At 49.2% G+C, this 15,326-nt stretch overlaps 1 protein-coding gene across 4 annotated transcripts in view; it reads left to right on the top strand.

The window, feature by feature from the left end:
• APP (amyloid beta precursor protein) overlaps positions 1-15,326 on the top strand; it is a 493,123-nt gene that overhangs the window by 263,506 nt on the left and 214,291 nt on the right. For all 4 annotated transcript variants that reach the window (XM_078658371.1, XM_078658373.1, XM_078658374.1 and 1 more), the window contains exon 5: positions 2,009-2,202. In XM_078658371.1, the coding sequence (XP_078514497.1) occupies positions 2,009-2,202 (194 nt within the window). The remainder of the gene's footprint in view (positions 1-2,008; positions 2,203-15,326) is intronic.

The raw sequence follows: 15,326 nt of genomic DNA, 5'->3' as shown, positions 1-15,326 counted from the left end.
TGCATCAGTGAACAACCACCCTACAAAACCACATCGGTCACACCACCCTACACCACCTTGTTTTCTGGCCAAACTGGTGCTGAGGTTTCAGCAGCTTTTTTTGTAGGAAATCATGACACTCTTCCATTCCAATCCATCACTCTCCCATTCCAATCCATCACTCTCCGAAAGTTCTTTGCCCCGCCTCACTTCTCAAAATAGAGGGAGGTGCTCCATTGGTTGGACCCCAAAAGAGCTTTAAGTTTTTACATTAATCGTACCATGGATCGCTGCGTGGCTGATCGGCTATTGTGGACCCCAAAAGAGAGTTAGGTTTTTACATTAATTGTACCATTGGACCATTTGGTGGATGATCAGCTTTTTGTTGAGGTTATTCAGGCTGAAGAAAGGGAAGGATGTGCAAAAAAAGCACTCTGTCGAGGTCTATAGTCCTCTTCATTAAAATCTGCTACACAGTAGCCAAACAGCTTCTAGAAGGACTGAGGGCCTAAGCCACCAGGGCTAAGGCTGCTACCACTTCATTGACATGCAAGGTGCGAGGGCTTTAACATCTGCCAGGCAGTTATGTGGGTATCTGCACTAGTCACCAAGCCCTACTGCCTTGACAGTCCAGTCTGTTGGGAAGGAAGCTTCGCCTGCTTGGTTCTGCAAGATATTTTAGTTTGAGACCACTTCATAGACCCTCCACCTTTATGAGTTACTTCTTTGGTATCTATTCTAAAGGTGAGGAATCTGGTTGGAAGTAACTGCTCTCCCACCACACATTGTTTGTGGAGTGGTCTCTTTTTTTACCATCTAGAAAGATCCAAAATGAGAGATCTGCTCACTGGTACCCCCACTGGTGGTGTGTTCTGCATCTGAAGGTGCAGAAAATATCAAATCGTGCAGGAAACAGACATTCGAGTGCAGGGTTTGCACTTATATGCGACTCAGCTCCATCATGGAACAAAGACCACATGGAATCACACAGTGCCATCTATTGTGCTCAGGAACACTGCTTTGAACATTTTTCTTGATCCAGTCTGGCGCCTGGGGAATATTGTAGTGAGGAATCTTCAGTTGGGTCGAGTATCCACCAGAAAAACTTGCATGTCTTGAGCAAGCCAGACCTCAAAATGTGTTCTAGATTACATGTTCGTCTATCAAAGTTGGTGGCTCCTCTCACACCCCTTGCTCAGATTTGCTAGGAGCCCCTGGACATTGTAATGTTAGTGACCACAGGAGGGGGACCCTTATGTTAATGTTGTAGCTGGACTTGGGGCGTTCTACACCTGAACCAGGTATGTACTATATTGACAGTATGCACTTTTTGACCTCGGAAGCAAAATTTACCTTAAGTTATTTAGCACGTGATTATTAAACCATTTTTTTATGTATAGAATAAGAAGTGAAACATAAATTTCATGCATGATATTAGAAAAGCCTAATAAATAAATGTAAAGATTCTCAACGAAACTTTGCCTTGTTGTATTGCTTTCATTCAGCTTCATAGGTTCCATTCTTAAAAAAATAAGCTGCTTTGTGTGGAACTGGATCCAAATTGTTAGTATGAAATGTGAGCTTGTTCATCTAAACTGTTGCAAAAGAAGATCCCTCGCTAACAGTTAGTTTAGTCAGGTGTTATCCATCCTGAAGGTGAAACTGATTACCCTCCTATTTTTTTGCACTCTAAAATAACTCGTGCGTCCTAACGTTTTCCAACAAGTTGAGATCTAGAGACAGATGAACCATTTACATTTCAAGCAAAGTCACCTTTATGCAATATGGTATATATAAAAAACGAGTAGTCCAGTTTTTAAACATATTTATGCAATTGTAGGCCTAATTTGAGTAGTAATGTTCACTACTACATTTTGTTTATATCCAGAACTACTGTTGCAATATTTCAAGATTGAAAAGTAGGTTTGATTCCACATCTTTTATGAAGCTCTCAATTGAAATGTTAGAATCCTGGCTTTGTTCCGAGTAACTGCTGGAATTGTGATGTGATGTGCTGCTTTTATTCCAGTCGTGCAGTGAAAAGAGCACAAATCTTCATGACTATGGCATGCTCCTACCCTGTGGAATCGACAAGTTTCGTGGTGTGGAATTTGTCTGCTGTCCAGTAGCTGACGAAAGTGACAATTTGGACTCAGCCGATGCAGAGGAAGATGATTCAGATGTCTGGTGGGGAGGAGCTGATGCAGATTATGCAGATGGGAAGTAAGTCCAGTCCTTACTTAGTTTTTGATGGGTAATTATTTCCCATAAATACTATATACTTTTTTGAGTCCCTTAATGGTGATTTGATTTTGTACTTTGTAGTCTACCCAGGCAGTTGTTGTGATCCTTGCTTAAGAAAGCTTAATTTTTCTATTTCTATTGTCCGAGTTTGCTACAACGCTAAACATTCTGGAAGTCAGTTGTCCCTCACTGGGACATTTCATTTCACAAGGAGGTAGGCCTTCTTAAATATCCTACCTGGAACCAAAGCTGCAATAGTGTACGGTCCACATAAAATTTATTTTGCAAGGAAATAGGTCATAGAACAATACAATGAGGCTTACCCATTTCCAGGTAGGGCAGGGCTTAGCATAACCATTCCTCAATATACTGTTGAAACATCCACCTCCATGAAGATGAAATGACTGAAGCTTTTTCCAATTTAGGTTCTCGCATTGAAAGAAAGTCTGACTTCCTCTATTGTCTTGTTTATCAGTATGTATGTTTGTGCATCTTATATTCTCACCCTTTCTAGTCAGTAAAACTATGATTAATTCCTCCATGTTATCAAGAACTTCTCAAAGGTAATTGTCAGAAAAGGGGTTGTTAATTTAGAAGGTGATACCATTACCAACTCAATAAGCTCACTCTGGTTTGCTTGAAACACAGCTTGGAGAGCTCTAATCGCTGCTCAACCCATAGTAGCTATTGCATTATCTCTCGGGGGCAATGCCCAGAGAAGTGTGTGCTAAGTTGAAGCAGTTCTAACAGTTTTAAAGTAAAGCACTCGAAAGAATACAATTCCCAAAACAATTTTTATGAGGACACCAGCATCATCAATGTCTGTCAAGTCAAAGCAGAGATATGAATTTTAAAAGTTGCAAGGAAAAAAGTGTCCGATTAAATTCAAACACTATGGAAAAACAGTTTGTGGTGGTCTGGGTCGTACGTGCAATTTCAGGATAACAGTGATGGGGAAGAGGTCGGATACACCAAGGCGACCCTACCCTGGACGGATCTAACTAACCTCCGACCTATCTCTCTCCTGCCTTACATCGGCAAGTTAACAGAGAAGCACGTGAACACCCACTTTTCTAACTATATCGAGACAGCGGATGGCCTAGATCCCTCACAATCTGGTTTTAGGCCCAACCATAGCACCGAATCCGCCCTACTGGCTGTCACCAATAACATCAGGATGACGCTTGACAGTGGAGGGTCAATGATTCTGGTGCTATTGGACTTATCCGCTGCCTTCGATACGGTGTCTCACGATTTGCTTCTCTGCCGCTTGAGAGAGATAGGATTGGGAGGCATGGCCCTGTCCTGGATGGAGAGCTTTCTTTCCGGTCGTTCTCAAGAAGTCAGATTGGGCTCCCACAAGTCCATCGCCAGGGAGCTCACCAGGGGTGTGCCACAGGGCTCATGCTTGAGCCCCACATTGTTCAATGTCTACGTGGCCCCCCTGGCTGACTTAGTGAGATCGTTTGGGTTTATACCGGTGTCCTACGCCGATGACACCCAACTTCTGTTCCCCTTTAAGACCTTCTCCCCTGCATTACAAAGAACATTTGCAGAAGGAATGAGGGCAGTTTCCAAATGGATGGCCAACAACTGCCTACAGTGCAACGTGTCCAAGACAGAGGTTGTACTGTATGGGGAAGCAGCAACATTATGGTCCAGTGACTGGTGGCCTGGTGAACTAGGACCCGCCCCCATCCCCAAACAGACCATAAGAAATCTGGGAGTGCTATTCGACCAGGCACTGACTTTTAAAGATCACGTTAACCAGGTTGCTGGCACCTGTTTCGGGGTTATCTCTCTGCTGAGAAGGGTGTTTCCTTTTCTCCCAGACCATCACAGAAAGACCTTGGTCCAAGCTCTGGTCGTCAGTAGACTGGACTACTGTAATGGCCTTCTTTTGTCATCCAATGAAGGCCAATTTAACAAACTACAGGTAGTGCAGAATACGGCCGCGAGGTTAGTCATGAATGCTCCACCTAGGACTCCCTCCCGGCCACTGCTGATGGAACTGCACTGGCTGCCAGTACGACAGCGGACCAAATTTAAAATCCTGTGTACAATTCACAAATGCCTGATGGGGATAGGCCCGAAATTTCTCAGTACAACCTTTACACCCTATGTTCCTGGCCGCTCACTTCGGTCGAGCAATCTCCAGCTCCTCAATGTTCCCAAAATTAAAAAGGTCCGTCAAGGAGGTAGGGCTTTGGCCTACACAGGGCCTGTTCTGTGGAACACCCTTCCCCTCTCATTAAAGCACAGTTCTGATCACTTGTCCTTTCGAAAAACCCTGAAAACCTACCTCTTCTCCAGCATTTAATTTAATTTCTTTCCCCCACTATTTATTAGAACTGTCCGGGTACAGCAGCAGGTCTCTCCTGGATGGCAAAGCGCAGAGATACCCCTTCGGGGGTCTATTCAGGCGCTATAGAAGCATATAAATAAAGTTGATTTTCCTGGTTCAATGCTTTTCTTCAGACTTAGTCTCCAACTACTGGAAAAGCTTTTTTCTGTTCTGTTTTGAAGCTTCTAGTTCCTTGAGACAGACGTTTGGGCACCATGTCTTTCTCCAGGCAGGTCTCCTGCAGGGTCTAGTTCTCTTATGCCTGATGGGCCTTCTTCAAATGGAGTCTGACCAGGTTCAGGTATGGTCCGAGGAGGTGGTGTTCAATATAGAAATAGGAGAATTCTGCTACCTGATCCTAACCATGTTATTTGCAGTCCCCCTCTGCCTTTTGCAGCACCTTTTTCTTGTGTTACTGTAAAATTACAGATGATTCCTTGTTTTAACATGTCAGGACCAAGCTGCTACCAGGCTTTCAGTGTCTTTATAACTCACTCCAACTGACTGTGTGAAAATCAACTTATCCCCATACTGTGACTGGAGCTTCGCTGTCTAGGAGGAACCTAAGGATGGCGAGGAAAATCCCCCGTTGGCACCTCCAAATCAAAAGTGATAATACTAACACTGTTCTTCTTTCTGCCAACCGTTCCTGTCCACTCCCAGATATCGAATCCTTGTTTAAGTGGTCAGCAATCTATAGCTATTGACCTTTCCTGGGCTCAGAAGCAGGCTGTTTTTCTCTGGTAGCACTGGTTTTAAGCCAGTTCTGGCTCAGGCAAAGTTACTTTTCTACCTATGTTATCAACTATCTGTTTTCACAATTAAGCCATATATTAAAAAAACTAAAGAAATAACGTTGATGCATTTATCTAGTCCTTTCCTAAATGAAGGTGAAAATAGATTTAAATCTCACCTAGGCCTGTTCAGAGAAGAGTGCAGCAAAGCCTGCACAGTGATATAGCTTTTGGGTTCTCTTTCACTGTGAAGGCATACTGCTCCTAATATGTCAATATATATAGTGTTGCCTAGTGTGATATAGTAGCACCCTGCCCGTGTGCTTTCAAGGCACTAGTTAGGGGTGGTTTCTGAATATATAAATAGGCTTGACTGTTTTACCTGTGTTACTGCAGTGGATTGAAGCACTGTGGTGCTCCTGGCAGACATGTTTTGTTACATAGGTGGGGGTGTAGATAAATACTGCCACCCACATATGGCATTTAATTTTCCAGGCCGAAGGCAGCTTTAGGATCCATTTACAGTTCATGTGTAGGGAAGTTAAAGAAGCCAAATAGGGAGTTTCAGCATTTAGCACTTGTTTTAGAGGGGAAGCAAAGGACCTTTAGTACTGTTTAGCAGTGACAACAAGCTGAGAGTCCTAAATCCTGCAGAAATATGGTGAAGAACCTGGGGTGACCATGCAGAAAAGGCAAATAGCTACAGTAATGCTTATTCTGTAGTAATCTCTTATAGTGTCAAAAAATGCAGAAAAGCATAGACACTTAAGAGAGAATTTAAAGACAGATAATGCAGCCTAAATAGGCTACACTGTCCAGTACTTCAACTAGAAATTCCACCATAAAATCCACAAAACAGCAAAAGCCTGTACAGATTTCCTTTGCTTTCCCAGCAAAATCCCTCAGGAATGATAGAGAGAAGAACCTGGACAGACAAGCCCCATAGGCTGCCATTATGTGGCTCAAAACAGGATACTGTGCCTTTAAGAGAATCTTCCAGAACCTTCTCCCAGTATCCCAGAATGCATAGCAGGTCCAACTTAGTTTCAGTTCTTTTTTCCGGCTCCTGCAAGCAGGACCCTGGAGCATTGAGCTCTCCCTTTTCAAGGGTTTTTGTTGGTGTTTTTCACTAATTTCGATTTTGTGTACTTTTAAAGTACTTTGGTGACTTTCTTCTTGGATTTCTGCTCTCTTTGGCTGTTCATAATGCCTGCATTATTTGATAAATGCCCAGAGTGCTCCAGGAAGAAGGCCAAGTCAGACCCCCATGAGGTGTGTATCCTCTGCCTTCCCTCTTCCCACATCCCAGAGGAGTGTGTGATCTGTAGAGGCTTCTCTGGCAGGACCCTGAAGGACAGGAGAAAAAGCAGACTTCAGGGACTTGAAGAAAGAAGACTAAAGGCTCAAGGTGGGTCTGGAGGGGCTTCTGCTGCCCATGCTGAGGCCTCTGGGGGGCTCCCCAGGGGCAGGAAGTCCAGCAAACATCCGAGGTCTCCGTCTGGTTCAGTTGCTATGACCACGACGTCGAGAGGAAGGTCCACGGCCAGTTCCCGGTCTCCCCAGGGGTCTGGGTCGAGAAAACGTCGCCCGTCGACGTCGAGGGACGTTTACAGGCTGCCGTCGAACCCGGTGTCGATCTCCTCGTCGCCGCCTTCGGCGTCGAGTGGACGGCATCGGAGGGACCGGCGTCGGCGCTCGCCGTCGAGGCGACACCGCCGTCGAAGACAAGGACATCGTCGTCGTCGAGGGGATCCTCGTCGTCCCGGTCGCCGTCGAGACGGAGGAGGTCTCCGGCGCCGAAGAAGTCGACGTCGAGATGGTCGACGTCGAGGCGTTCGAAGAGGTCGACGTCGCGGCGTTCGAAGAGGTCGACGTCGAGGCGTTCGAAGAGGTCGAGGTCGCCGTCGAGGCGTCATCGCCCGTCGTCGAGATTTAGAGGTTCGTCCATCTGGTCGGGGTCGACGTCGAGGCGGAGAAGCCGGTCGACGCCGAGGAGTGTGAAACGGTCGACGCCGAAGGGCCGCTCGCCGTCAAGGGAACCACGATCGAGGTCGGAGCACCGATCGTCGACGTCAGGAGGCCGTAAGGACAGGCCCAGGACTGTGGGGGGCTCCCCACAGTCAGGACAGGATGGTGGCTCGCCGGGAACGGCATATTCCGAGGTGTATACCCCGAAGAAGCCTACTGCACCGCCTTCTTTGCCTAAGGGCCCACCTCCGAGGGTTTCGACGCCTCCTCTACCGGCGCCTCAGGCCCCGGGTCCAACTGCTCCTCCTCCCCCGGTTCCACCGCGATCGGTGTCGATGCCCCAACTCCCGACACCTCCGAAGAAGACTCCTAAGTCGAAGGTTCCTCCTAAACCCAAGACGTCCGACCCGGGGAGGCCGGCGGAGCGTCCCAGACCCAAGAGATCGAGGTCACGCTCAGGTAGGCGGGACAGGTCAAGGAGCGGACGCGGATCCTCCTCGAGATCCAGGCATCGACATAGGAGGCATAGGTCCAGGTCTCGTTCTGCCTCGGGGACCCGTTCCTACTCACCTACGTTGTCAGATTCACCGGAGACGAGGGTGTCCCCGATTGATGATATTGGCACGTTCCAGGAGGTTCTCCTGCGCGGGGCGGCGAAGTTGGGGATCGAGGTTACGGCCCCTACGCCCTCAACTTCTGTGATCTTTGAGACATTACATAAGAAACACCTGTCTCGCCCCCTGCTACCTTTGGTGCCAGGACTACTCGAGCCGGCGGAACAACTCTTCCTTACGCCGGCGGTGATGAAAGCTGCGCCTTCAAGGCTCATGAAGAAATGCAGGGCTCCTGAGTTGGACCCGGCTTTCTTGCGGAAGGACCCGACACCGGATTCGGTGATTGTGACGGCGGCTCGGAAGCTCCATGCCACCTCTCCTGCCTCCACCGTGCCTCCCGATAAGGAGAGCCGCTGGATTGACTCTGCTGGACGGAAAGCGTGTGGGACGTCCTCTACAACGATGAAGGCCTCCAGTGACTCGGCGTTGTTGGGACGGTACGACCGTGCACTGTGTGACTCTATGGAACGGTTTGCGGCCCTCGTTCCGCGCGACCGGAGAGAGGATTTCATGGAGATCATCCAGGAAGGGATGCTGGTTTCTAACCAGGCCATTAGCGCCGCGGCGGATATCTCCCTGCTGGCCACGCATGGATACTGCCACGGTATCAATCAGAGGCGCCATGCTTGGCTTCGGTTGACGTCGCTTAAACCTGAGGCACAACAGCGTGTGGCAAATCTGCCGTTTTCCGGGGATACCCTTTTTGGGAAACACGCTGATGACGAGATGGCCAGGATGAAGGCCGAGGCGGAAACCCTGACGGCGGTGGGCTTGGAGAAGCCCAAAGATAAGAAACCCTTCCGCCAATTCCAACGGCGCTTTGGGTCGCAGGGTCGAGGAAGGGGACAGTCTTCTGGGCAACATCAGCAGCAGCAACAACAGCAGCAGTACAGAAGACCCTTCCAAAAAGGTCAGAGGGGTAGAGGTGCACAGCAGTCCTCTACCGCGACCAAGGGCCCGGCTGGGTCTCGACCCTGAGCAGTTACTTCCCCTTCGTCCGTTACCCGCTCCGGTGGGGAGAAGCATTCAATTTTACCTGGCAGAGTGGAGAAAAATTACTCAGGACAAGTGGGTGCTGAATATTGTTTGCAATGGATACAGTCTTCGTTTCACCAGCCCTCCTCCGTCGATTCCTCCGATCAGCTCGCAGTATCAACTGCGCGAGCTTCAGGCGGAGGCCGACGTCCTGTTAAGGAAAAGGGCGATAGAGGATGTACCTCTGTCTCAAAGAGGACTAGGTCTGTACTCTCTGTTCTTTCTGGTCCGCAAGAAGGACAAGAACGAGTTCAGGCCCATTCTGGACTTGCGACAGGCAAACAAATGGATTCGCAGAGAAAAGTTTCGCATGCTGTCGTTGCATCAGATCTATCCTCAGCTGCAACGGGGAGACTGGCTTTGTGCCATAGACCTACAGGATGCATACTTCCATGTGCCCATTGCACACAAGCACAGGAAGTTCCTGCGATTTCAAGTCGGCACCAATCACTATCAGTACACGGTACTTCCGTTCGGGCTGAAGTCTGCGCCCAGGACATTCTCGAAGTGCATGGCAGTGGTAGCGGCACACCTGAGGAAGAACAAGGTGTTTGTCTACCCGTACCTGGACGATTGGTTGATCAAGGCCTCCTCCTTCTCGGAAGTTCAAGCACACTTCCAGAAGACGTGCGTTCTCTTGAACAAGCTGGGGTTGCACATCAACATGTCCAAGTCTGTTCCAACTCCGGTCCAGTGCATACAGTAAATCAAATCAAATCAAATAAGCTTTATTCAGTTTTTTGATTAAAACCATAAAAGCAACAAAAAAAATACATACATGTATAAATGACTCAACATATCATTACAAAGTAAAAACGAACCAACTATTAAAGCAGACTAAAATCAAGTTAGCAGTTCAGCTGAAAGAAAAAGGGTACATGTACAACCAAAGAAAAAAAGGATAGGGGGTTAGTATCACAAGATTCTTGAATTTCCGTTTCACCAGAAATTGTGATTACATATCATTTGCCTTTGGGACAAATGGAGTCGGGGGCCAGGATAGAAATCGTACAAGTCCCAGATGCGAATGAGGCCATCTCCCTCTTTGGACTGGGAAGATCGCAAAAAGGGGACGATGTTCGTATTCTTGAATTTAATTAAGATCAGGTCGCCCGGTATGTCTTTGGGTGACGTACCCAGCCACCCCACCCTCCTGACACTCAAGATGCCGCCATCCAAATCAGGTGGAAGTGGTCTGTTTTGTTTTAGCCAGGAAATGGCTTTGTTAAACAGGTCCCGGTTGGTTTCGAATTTGCCCTGACTGGGTGCAGGGACCCCAGAGAGGACAGCCACGTAAGGGGCGGCTTCTGGAGGTAAATTGATCCGCGTCCTGCTTTCAAGTGCAGTCCTGCGGGCTCTATGGGGTACAGGTACAGAGTTATGAGTGGTATTATTTGATATGGACATGAGGGGTACAAGGGTTTATGCTTTTGTGCGTATCGTGGGCTTGAGCTTTTCAATGTTACTATGGGGAACAGAATGAATAATGGGTGCAGCGGTTGTTTCAGGTGGGATATAGTTCCTTGATATTGTGTTTTCAATGCTGGTCAACCTGTCTCCCAGATTGTTGATTTTTTTGACCAGGGGTGAAAGTAGAGTTGATAACAGTTGCTCAATGTAGGCCAGTAAGGTCAAATGAAGAGGTGAAACTGAGACAGGTATTCTGTTCAGAGCCTCGATCGGGAGAGATATAGGATGGTTGGAAGGAGTTAGTGAGGGGGTAGTACACAATTTACCGGCATTAGAAAGGATCTCAGTGTCATTGTCGTTTTTCTCATCAAAGTCTCTACCCATTTTGCCGGGGGTAGATAGGTCCTGGACATAGTTCGTACCACACAGGGCATTCAGCTCCTCCCAGATGGACATGGTATGAGGGAATCGGAGCCGCAGCGACAACAATATAACAGTACAGTTTCCGAATATAAATATATAGCTCAGTACCTCCTCCTTCTTCGTAGCCAAGAGGGGTGGCCCGTCCCGGCCTCCTTGTGCCTCTGAGGGCCACAGAGGGCCCGCCCTTTGCCCGGGCTTAGCCCGGCGTCGCCCGCGCGCGTCCCGTGATGCGGGAGCAGCAGCCGTCTGATAAGCGCCTCCGGGCGCGGGATCCTGACGCGTCAATTCGCGTCTCTGGCAGCACCAAGGGACGCTGGGTAGTGTAGTTTGCCCCCACTCTCCCCGCTCTGCGGCCGCGGTGTCAGAAGCGGCGGCGGCGGAGGAGAGCCGTGAAGATTATGGGCCGTGAGTCAGGGACTGAGACCTCCCGCGGTCTCCAGGAAATGCCCCCAACAAGCAAATGCCCCCACTCGGCCGCAGCAGCAGCCGTCTGATAAGCGCCTCCGGGCGCGGGATCCTGACGCGTCAATTTGCGTCTCTGGCAGCACCAAGGGACGCTGGGTAGTGTAGTTTGCCCCCACTCTCCCCGCTCTGCGGCCGCGGTGTCAGCAGCGGCGGCGGCGGCGGAGGAGAGCCGTGAAGATTATGGGCCGTGAGTCAGGGACTGAGACCTCCCGCGGTCTCCAGGAAATGCCCCCAACAAGCAAATGCCCCCACTCGGCCGCAGCAGCAGCCGTCTGATAAGCGCCTCCGGGCGCGGGATCCTGACGCGTCAATTCGCGTCTCTGGCAGCACCAAGGGACGCTGGGTAGTGTAGTTTGCCCCCACTCTCCCCGCTCTGCTGCCGCGGTGTCAGAAGCGGCGGCGGCGGAGGAGAGCCGTGAAGATTATGGGCCGTGAGTCAGGGACTGAGACCTCCCGCGGTCTCCAGGAAAAGCCCCCAACAAGCAAATGCCCCCACTCGGCCGCAGCAGCAGCCGTCTGATAAGCGCCTCCGGGCGCGGGATCCTGACGCGTCAATTCGCGTCTCTGGCAGCACCAAGGGAGGCTGGGTAGTGTAGTTTGCCCCCACTCTCCCCGCTCTGCGGCCGCGGTGTCAGAAGCGGCGGCGGCGGAGGAGAGCCGTGAAGATTATGGGCCGTGAGTCAGGGACTGAGACCTCCCGCGGTCTCCAGGAAATGCCCCCAACAAGCAAATGCCCCCCCCAGTGCATACAGTACTTGGGAGCCTCCATCAATACACTGTCGGCAAGCGTGTCTCCTTCGGAAGAGCGACGTTTATCACTCCTTCGGAAGGCTCAGGCTCTCCTGTCCACTCCATCCACGACAGTGAGGACAGTGTCTTCTCTGCTGGGATCGATGGCCTCGTGCATCTTCCTGACGCCACATGCGCGGCTGCACATGAGACCGCTGCAGGAGTGCTTGGAAGATCAATGGGACCAGAGGAGAGGATCTTGGGACGACAGGATACGACTGTCTCTACATGCTCTTCAGTCTCTGAAGTGGTGGTGTTCGGCGGAGAATCTCCTCAGAGGGGTTCCTTTCCACAAGGACATTCCCACACAGACGATCGTGACGGATGCTTCTCTCCTGGGATGGGGAGCGCACTCCGGAGATCTGCAGATTCAAGGGACGTGGTCCCCGTCGGAGTCCACGTACCACATCAATTTCCTGGAACTCAGGGCTGTTCACTTGGCGCTGAAGGCTTTTCAACCGTCCTTCCGGACCAACTCTCTGCTTGTGCAGACGGACAATACGACCACGATGTATTACCTCAACAAGCAGGGGGGCTCGAGATCACGCACTCTGTCTCAAGAGGCGCAGGCGATCTGGCATTGGCTTCTGGCCCGAGGACTCTCGATAACTGCCACGCATCTGCCAGGTGTGCAGAATGTTCAGGCAGACGAGCTGAGCAGACTGATTCAGGAAAACCACGAATGGGTCATCAACGACGAAGTACTAGGAGAAGTCTTCGCAAGGTGGGGAACTCCAGACGTAGATCTGTTCGCCACCGCCGAAAACAGCAAATGCCGAGACTTCGCCTCCAGGTACTACCAGCCAGGGACGCTGGGGAACGCGTTATGGATCAACTGGTCGAACAGCTTTCTGTACGCTTTTCCACCCATTCCCCTGATTCCAGCGGTTCTCATCAAGCTCTCCCAATCCAGGGCGAAGATGATTCTGATTGCCCCGGAATGGCCCAGACAGTGGTGGTTCACGGACCTGCTTCACCGGTCTCTCCTTCCTCACATGAAGCTGCCGTGCAGGCCGGATCTTCTCACAAAGTTCGGGGGGCGGATGGTGCACCCCAACCTCTCGTCTTTGAGTTTGGCGGCATGGCTCCTGAAATAGTGCAATATGGCCATTTGAATCTCCCGGCGGATTGTATGGGCAGACGTCTTATGCTTACAAGTGGAAGAGGTTTTGCATCTGGTGCAAGTCTAAGAACTTTGACCCTACGACATGCAAGGAAGATGTCATCCTTCCATATCTGCTACATCTGGCGCAGTCTGGCCTTAATGTCCATTCCATTAAGGTTCATCTGGCTGCTTTGACTGCCTACAGGAAATGCCCTTCACAGACTTCCTTCTTTCAGATCCCTGTGATCAAAGACTTTTTGGAAGGCTTGAAGAAAGTGTTCCCTCCTGTCAGGCTTCCTTCGCCTTCATGGGACTTGAATGTAGTGCTGTCCAGATTGATGAAGGAGCCTTTTGAACCTATTCATAAGGCTTCTTTGCAGCACCTGTCCTGGAAGGCGGCGTTCCTCGTGGCCATTACATCGGCCCGCAGGGTGAGTGAAATTCAGGCGTTGTGTTGCCAAGAACCTTATACTGTATTTCATGCTGCTAAGGTTGTTATGCGTACTCACCCTAAGTTTCTTCCCAAGGTTGTTTCTGATTTTCATATCAATCAGACTATATCTTCACCTACGTTCTTTCAGAATCCTTCATCTCCAGCGGAAAGGTCTTTGCATTCCCTGGATGTTAGGAGGGTGCTGAAATTTTATCTGGATAAAACCAGGGATATTCGTAGGTCAGACCAATTGTTCATCAATTATGGATCGGTCAGGACGGGTCTTGCGACCTCTAAACAGTCTATCTCTAGGTGGATTGTGTCCTGCATACAGTTGTGTTACCAAAAAGCTAATAAGACCTTAGGAGGTAAGCCTAAGGCTCATTCCACCAGGGGCAAGTCTGCCACGACAGCATTGCTCCGTAATGTTCCGATTGCAGAAATCTGCAAGGCGGCCACTTGGAAGTCGGTTCATACCTTTGCTAAGCATTACTGCCTGGACACTGATGCCAGGGCAGACGCTCAGGTTGGGCAGGCTTCGCTGCGAAATCTGTTCGCACAGTAGTGGCGTTAATTCTCTTTTCTCCACCGCCGCTTTGGTGTGGGGATGGGCTTGCCATTCTATTCACTAGATTATGACTATACACAGAGATCCCCTACTACAGAAGGAGTAGTTTCTGTCCTGTAACTCCAGTTCTGTAGTAGGGGTATCTCTGTTATAGTCATAAGCGCCCTCCCTCCTCCCCGGTGGAGAGAGACATATTCCTTATGGAATGCTACAGGTCTGGCGTGTTACGCCATCAAAAAGAACTGAAACTAAGTTGGACCTGCTATGCATTCTGGGATACTGGGAGAAGGTTCTGGAAGATTCTCTTAAAGGCACAGTATCCTGTTTTGAGCCACATAATGGCAGCCTATGGGGCTTGTCTGTCCAGGTTCTTCTCTCTATCATTCCTGAGGGATTTTGCTGGGAAAGAAAAGGAAATCTGTACAGGCTTTTGCTGTTTTGTGGATTTTATGGTGGAATTTCTAGTTGAAGTACTGGACAGTGTAGCCTTTTTAGGCTGCATTATCTGTCTTTAAATTCTCTCTTAAGTGTCTATGCTTTTCTGCATTTTTTGACACTATAAGAGATTATTTTTGATTGCTCCGGGGTCCACGCACATGGGCGGGACTATTCACTAGATTATGACTATAACAGAGATACCCCTACTACAGAACTGGAGTTACAGGACAGAAACTACTCCATCTTAATTTTCCATGACGCTGCCACAGGAGCTTGGAACTGCTACTGTCTCCTCTGCTTGTGGGCTAATAGGTCTGAAATCTTATAAGCATAAATCTAAATTAAAAGGCTCCCTACTATCCGGCAATCAGCATCCACATCTGCCGCAATATTATTTCATGGAAACTTGCATCTTGGTCACCCCTGCAGAACTCTGTTCCAGGGCATCTCCACAGAAGGGAGAGCTTAACATTCGTATATTTCACAGGCACAGCTTTAGAATAACTAGCGTTTTAGGCCCATAATTGCAATCAGATTTGTAAAAATGAGCACCAGTATTGAAAGCACGATACACGCAGTTTTCCAGCCTCTCGTTTTCCTGTATGTTTTTTTTACTGTTGTCTCTGGCTTTAATTACCTTAAAGTTATACTTTCAAGTGGCATGTAAAGTTTATAAGTAGTGAAAGAAACAAGTAAACAAACATCAATGTGTCTCTTCACATTAGTTCACTGGACAGACTTATAATGTTCTGAAGCTTTTGTGAAGCAGATCAGGCG

This window comes from Lissotriton helveticus, chromosome 8 (genome assembly GCF_964261635.1).
Source record: "Lissotriton helveticus chromosome 8, aLisHel1.1, whole genome shotgun sequence".
Taxonomy (NCBI): Eukaryota; Metazoa; Chordata; class Amphibia; order Caudata; family Salamandridae; genus Lissotriton; species Lissotriton helveticus.
The sequence above is the reverse complement of the archived record's forward strand: the minus strand, read 5'-3'. Positions and strand labels throughout refer to the sequence as shown.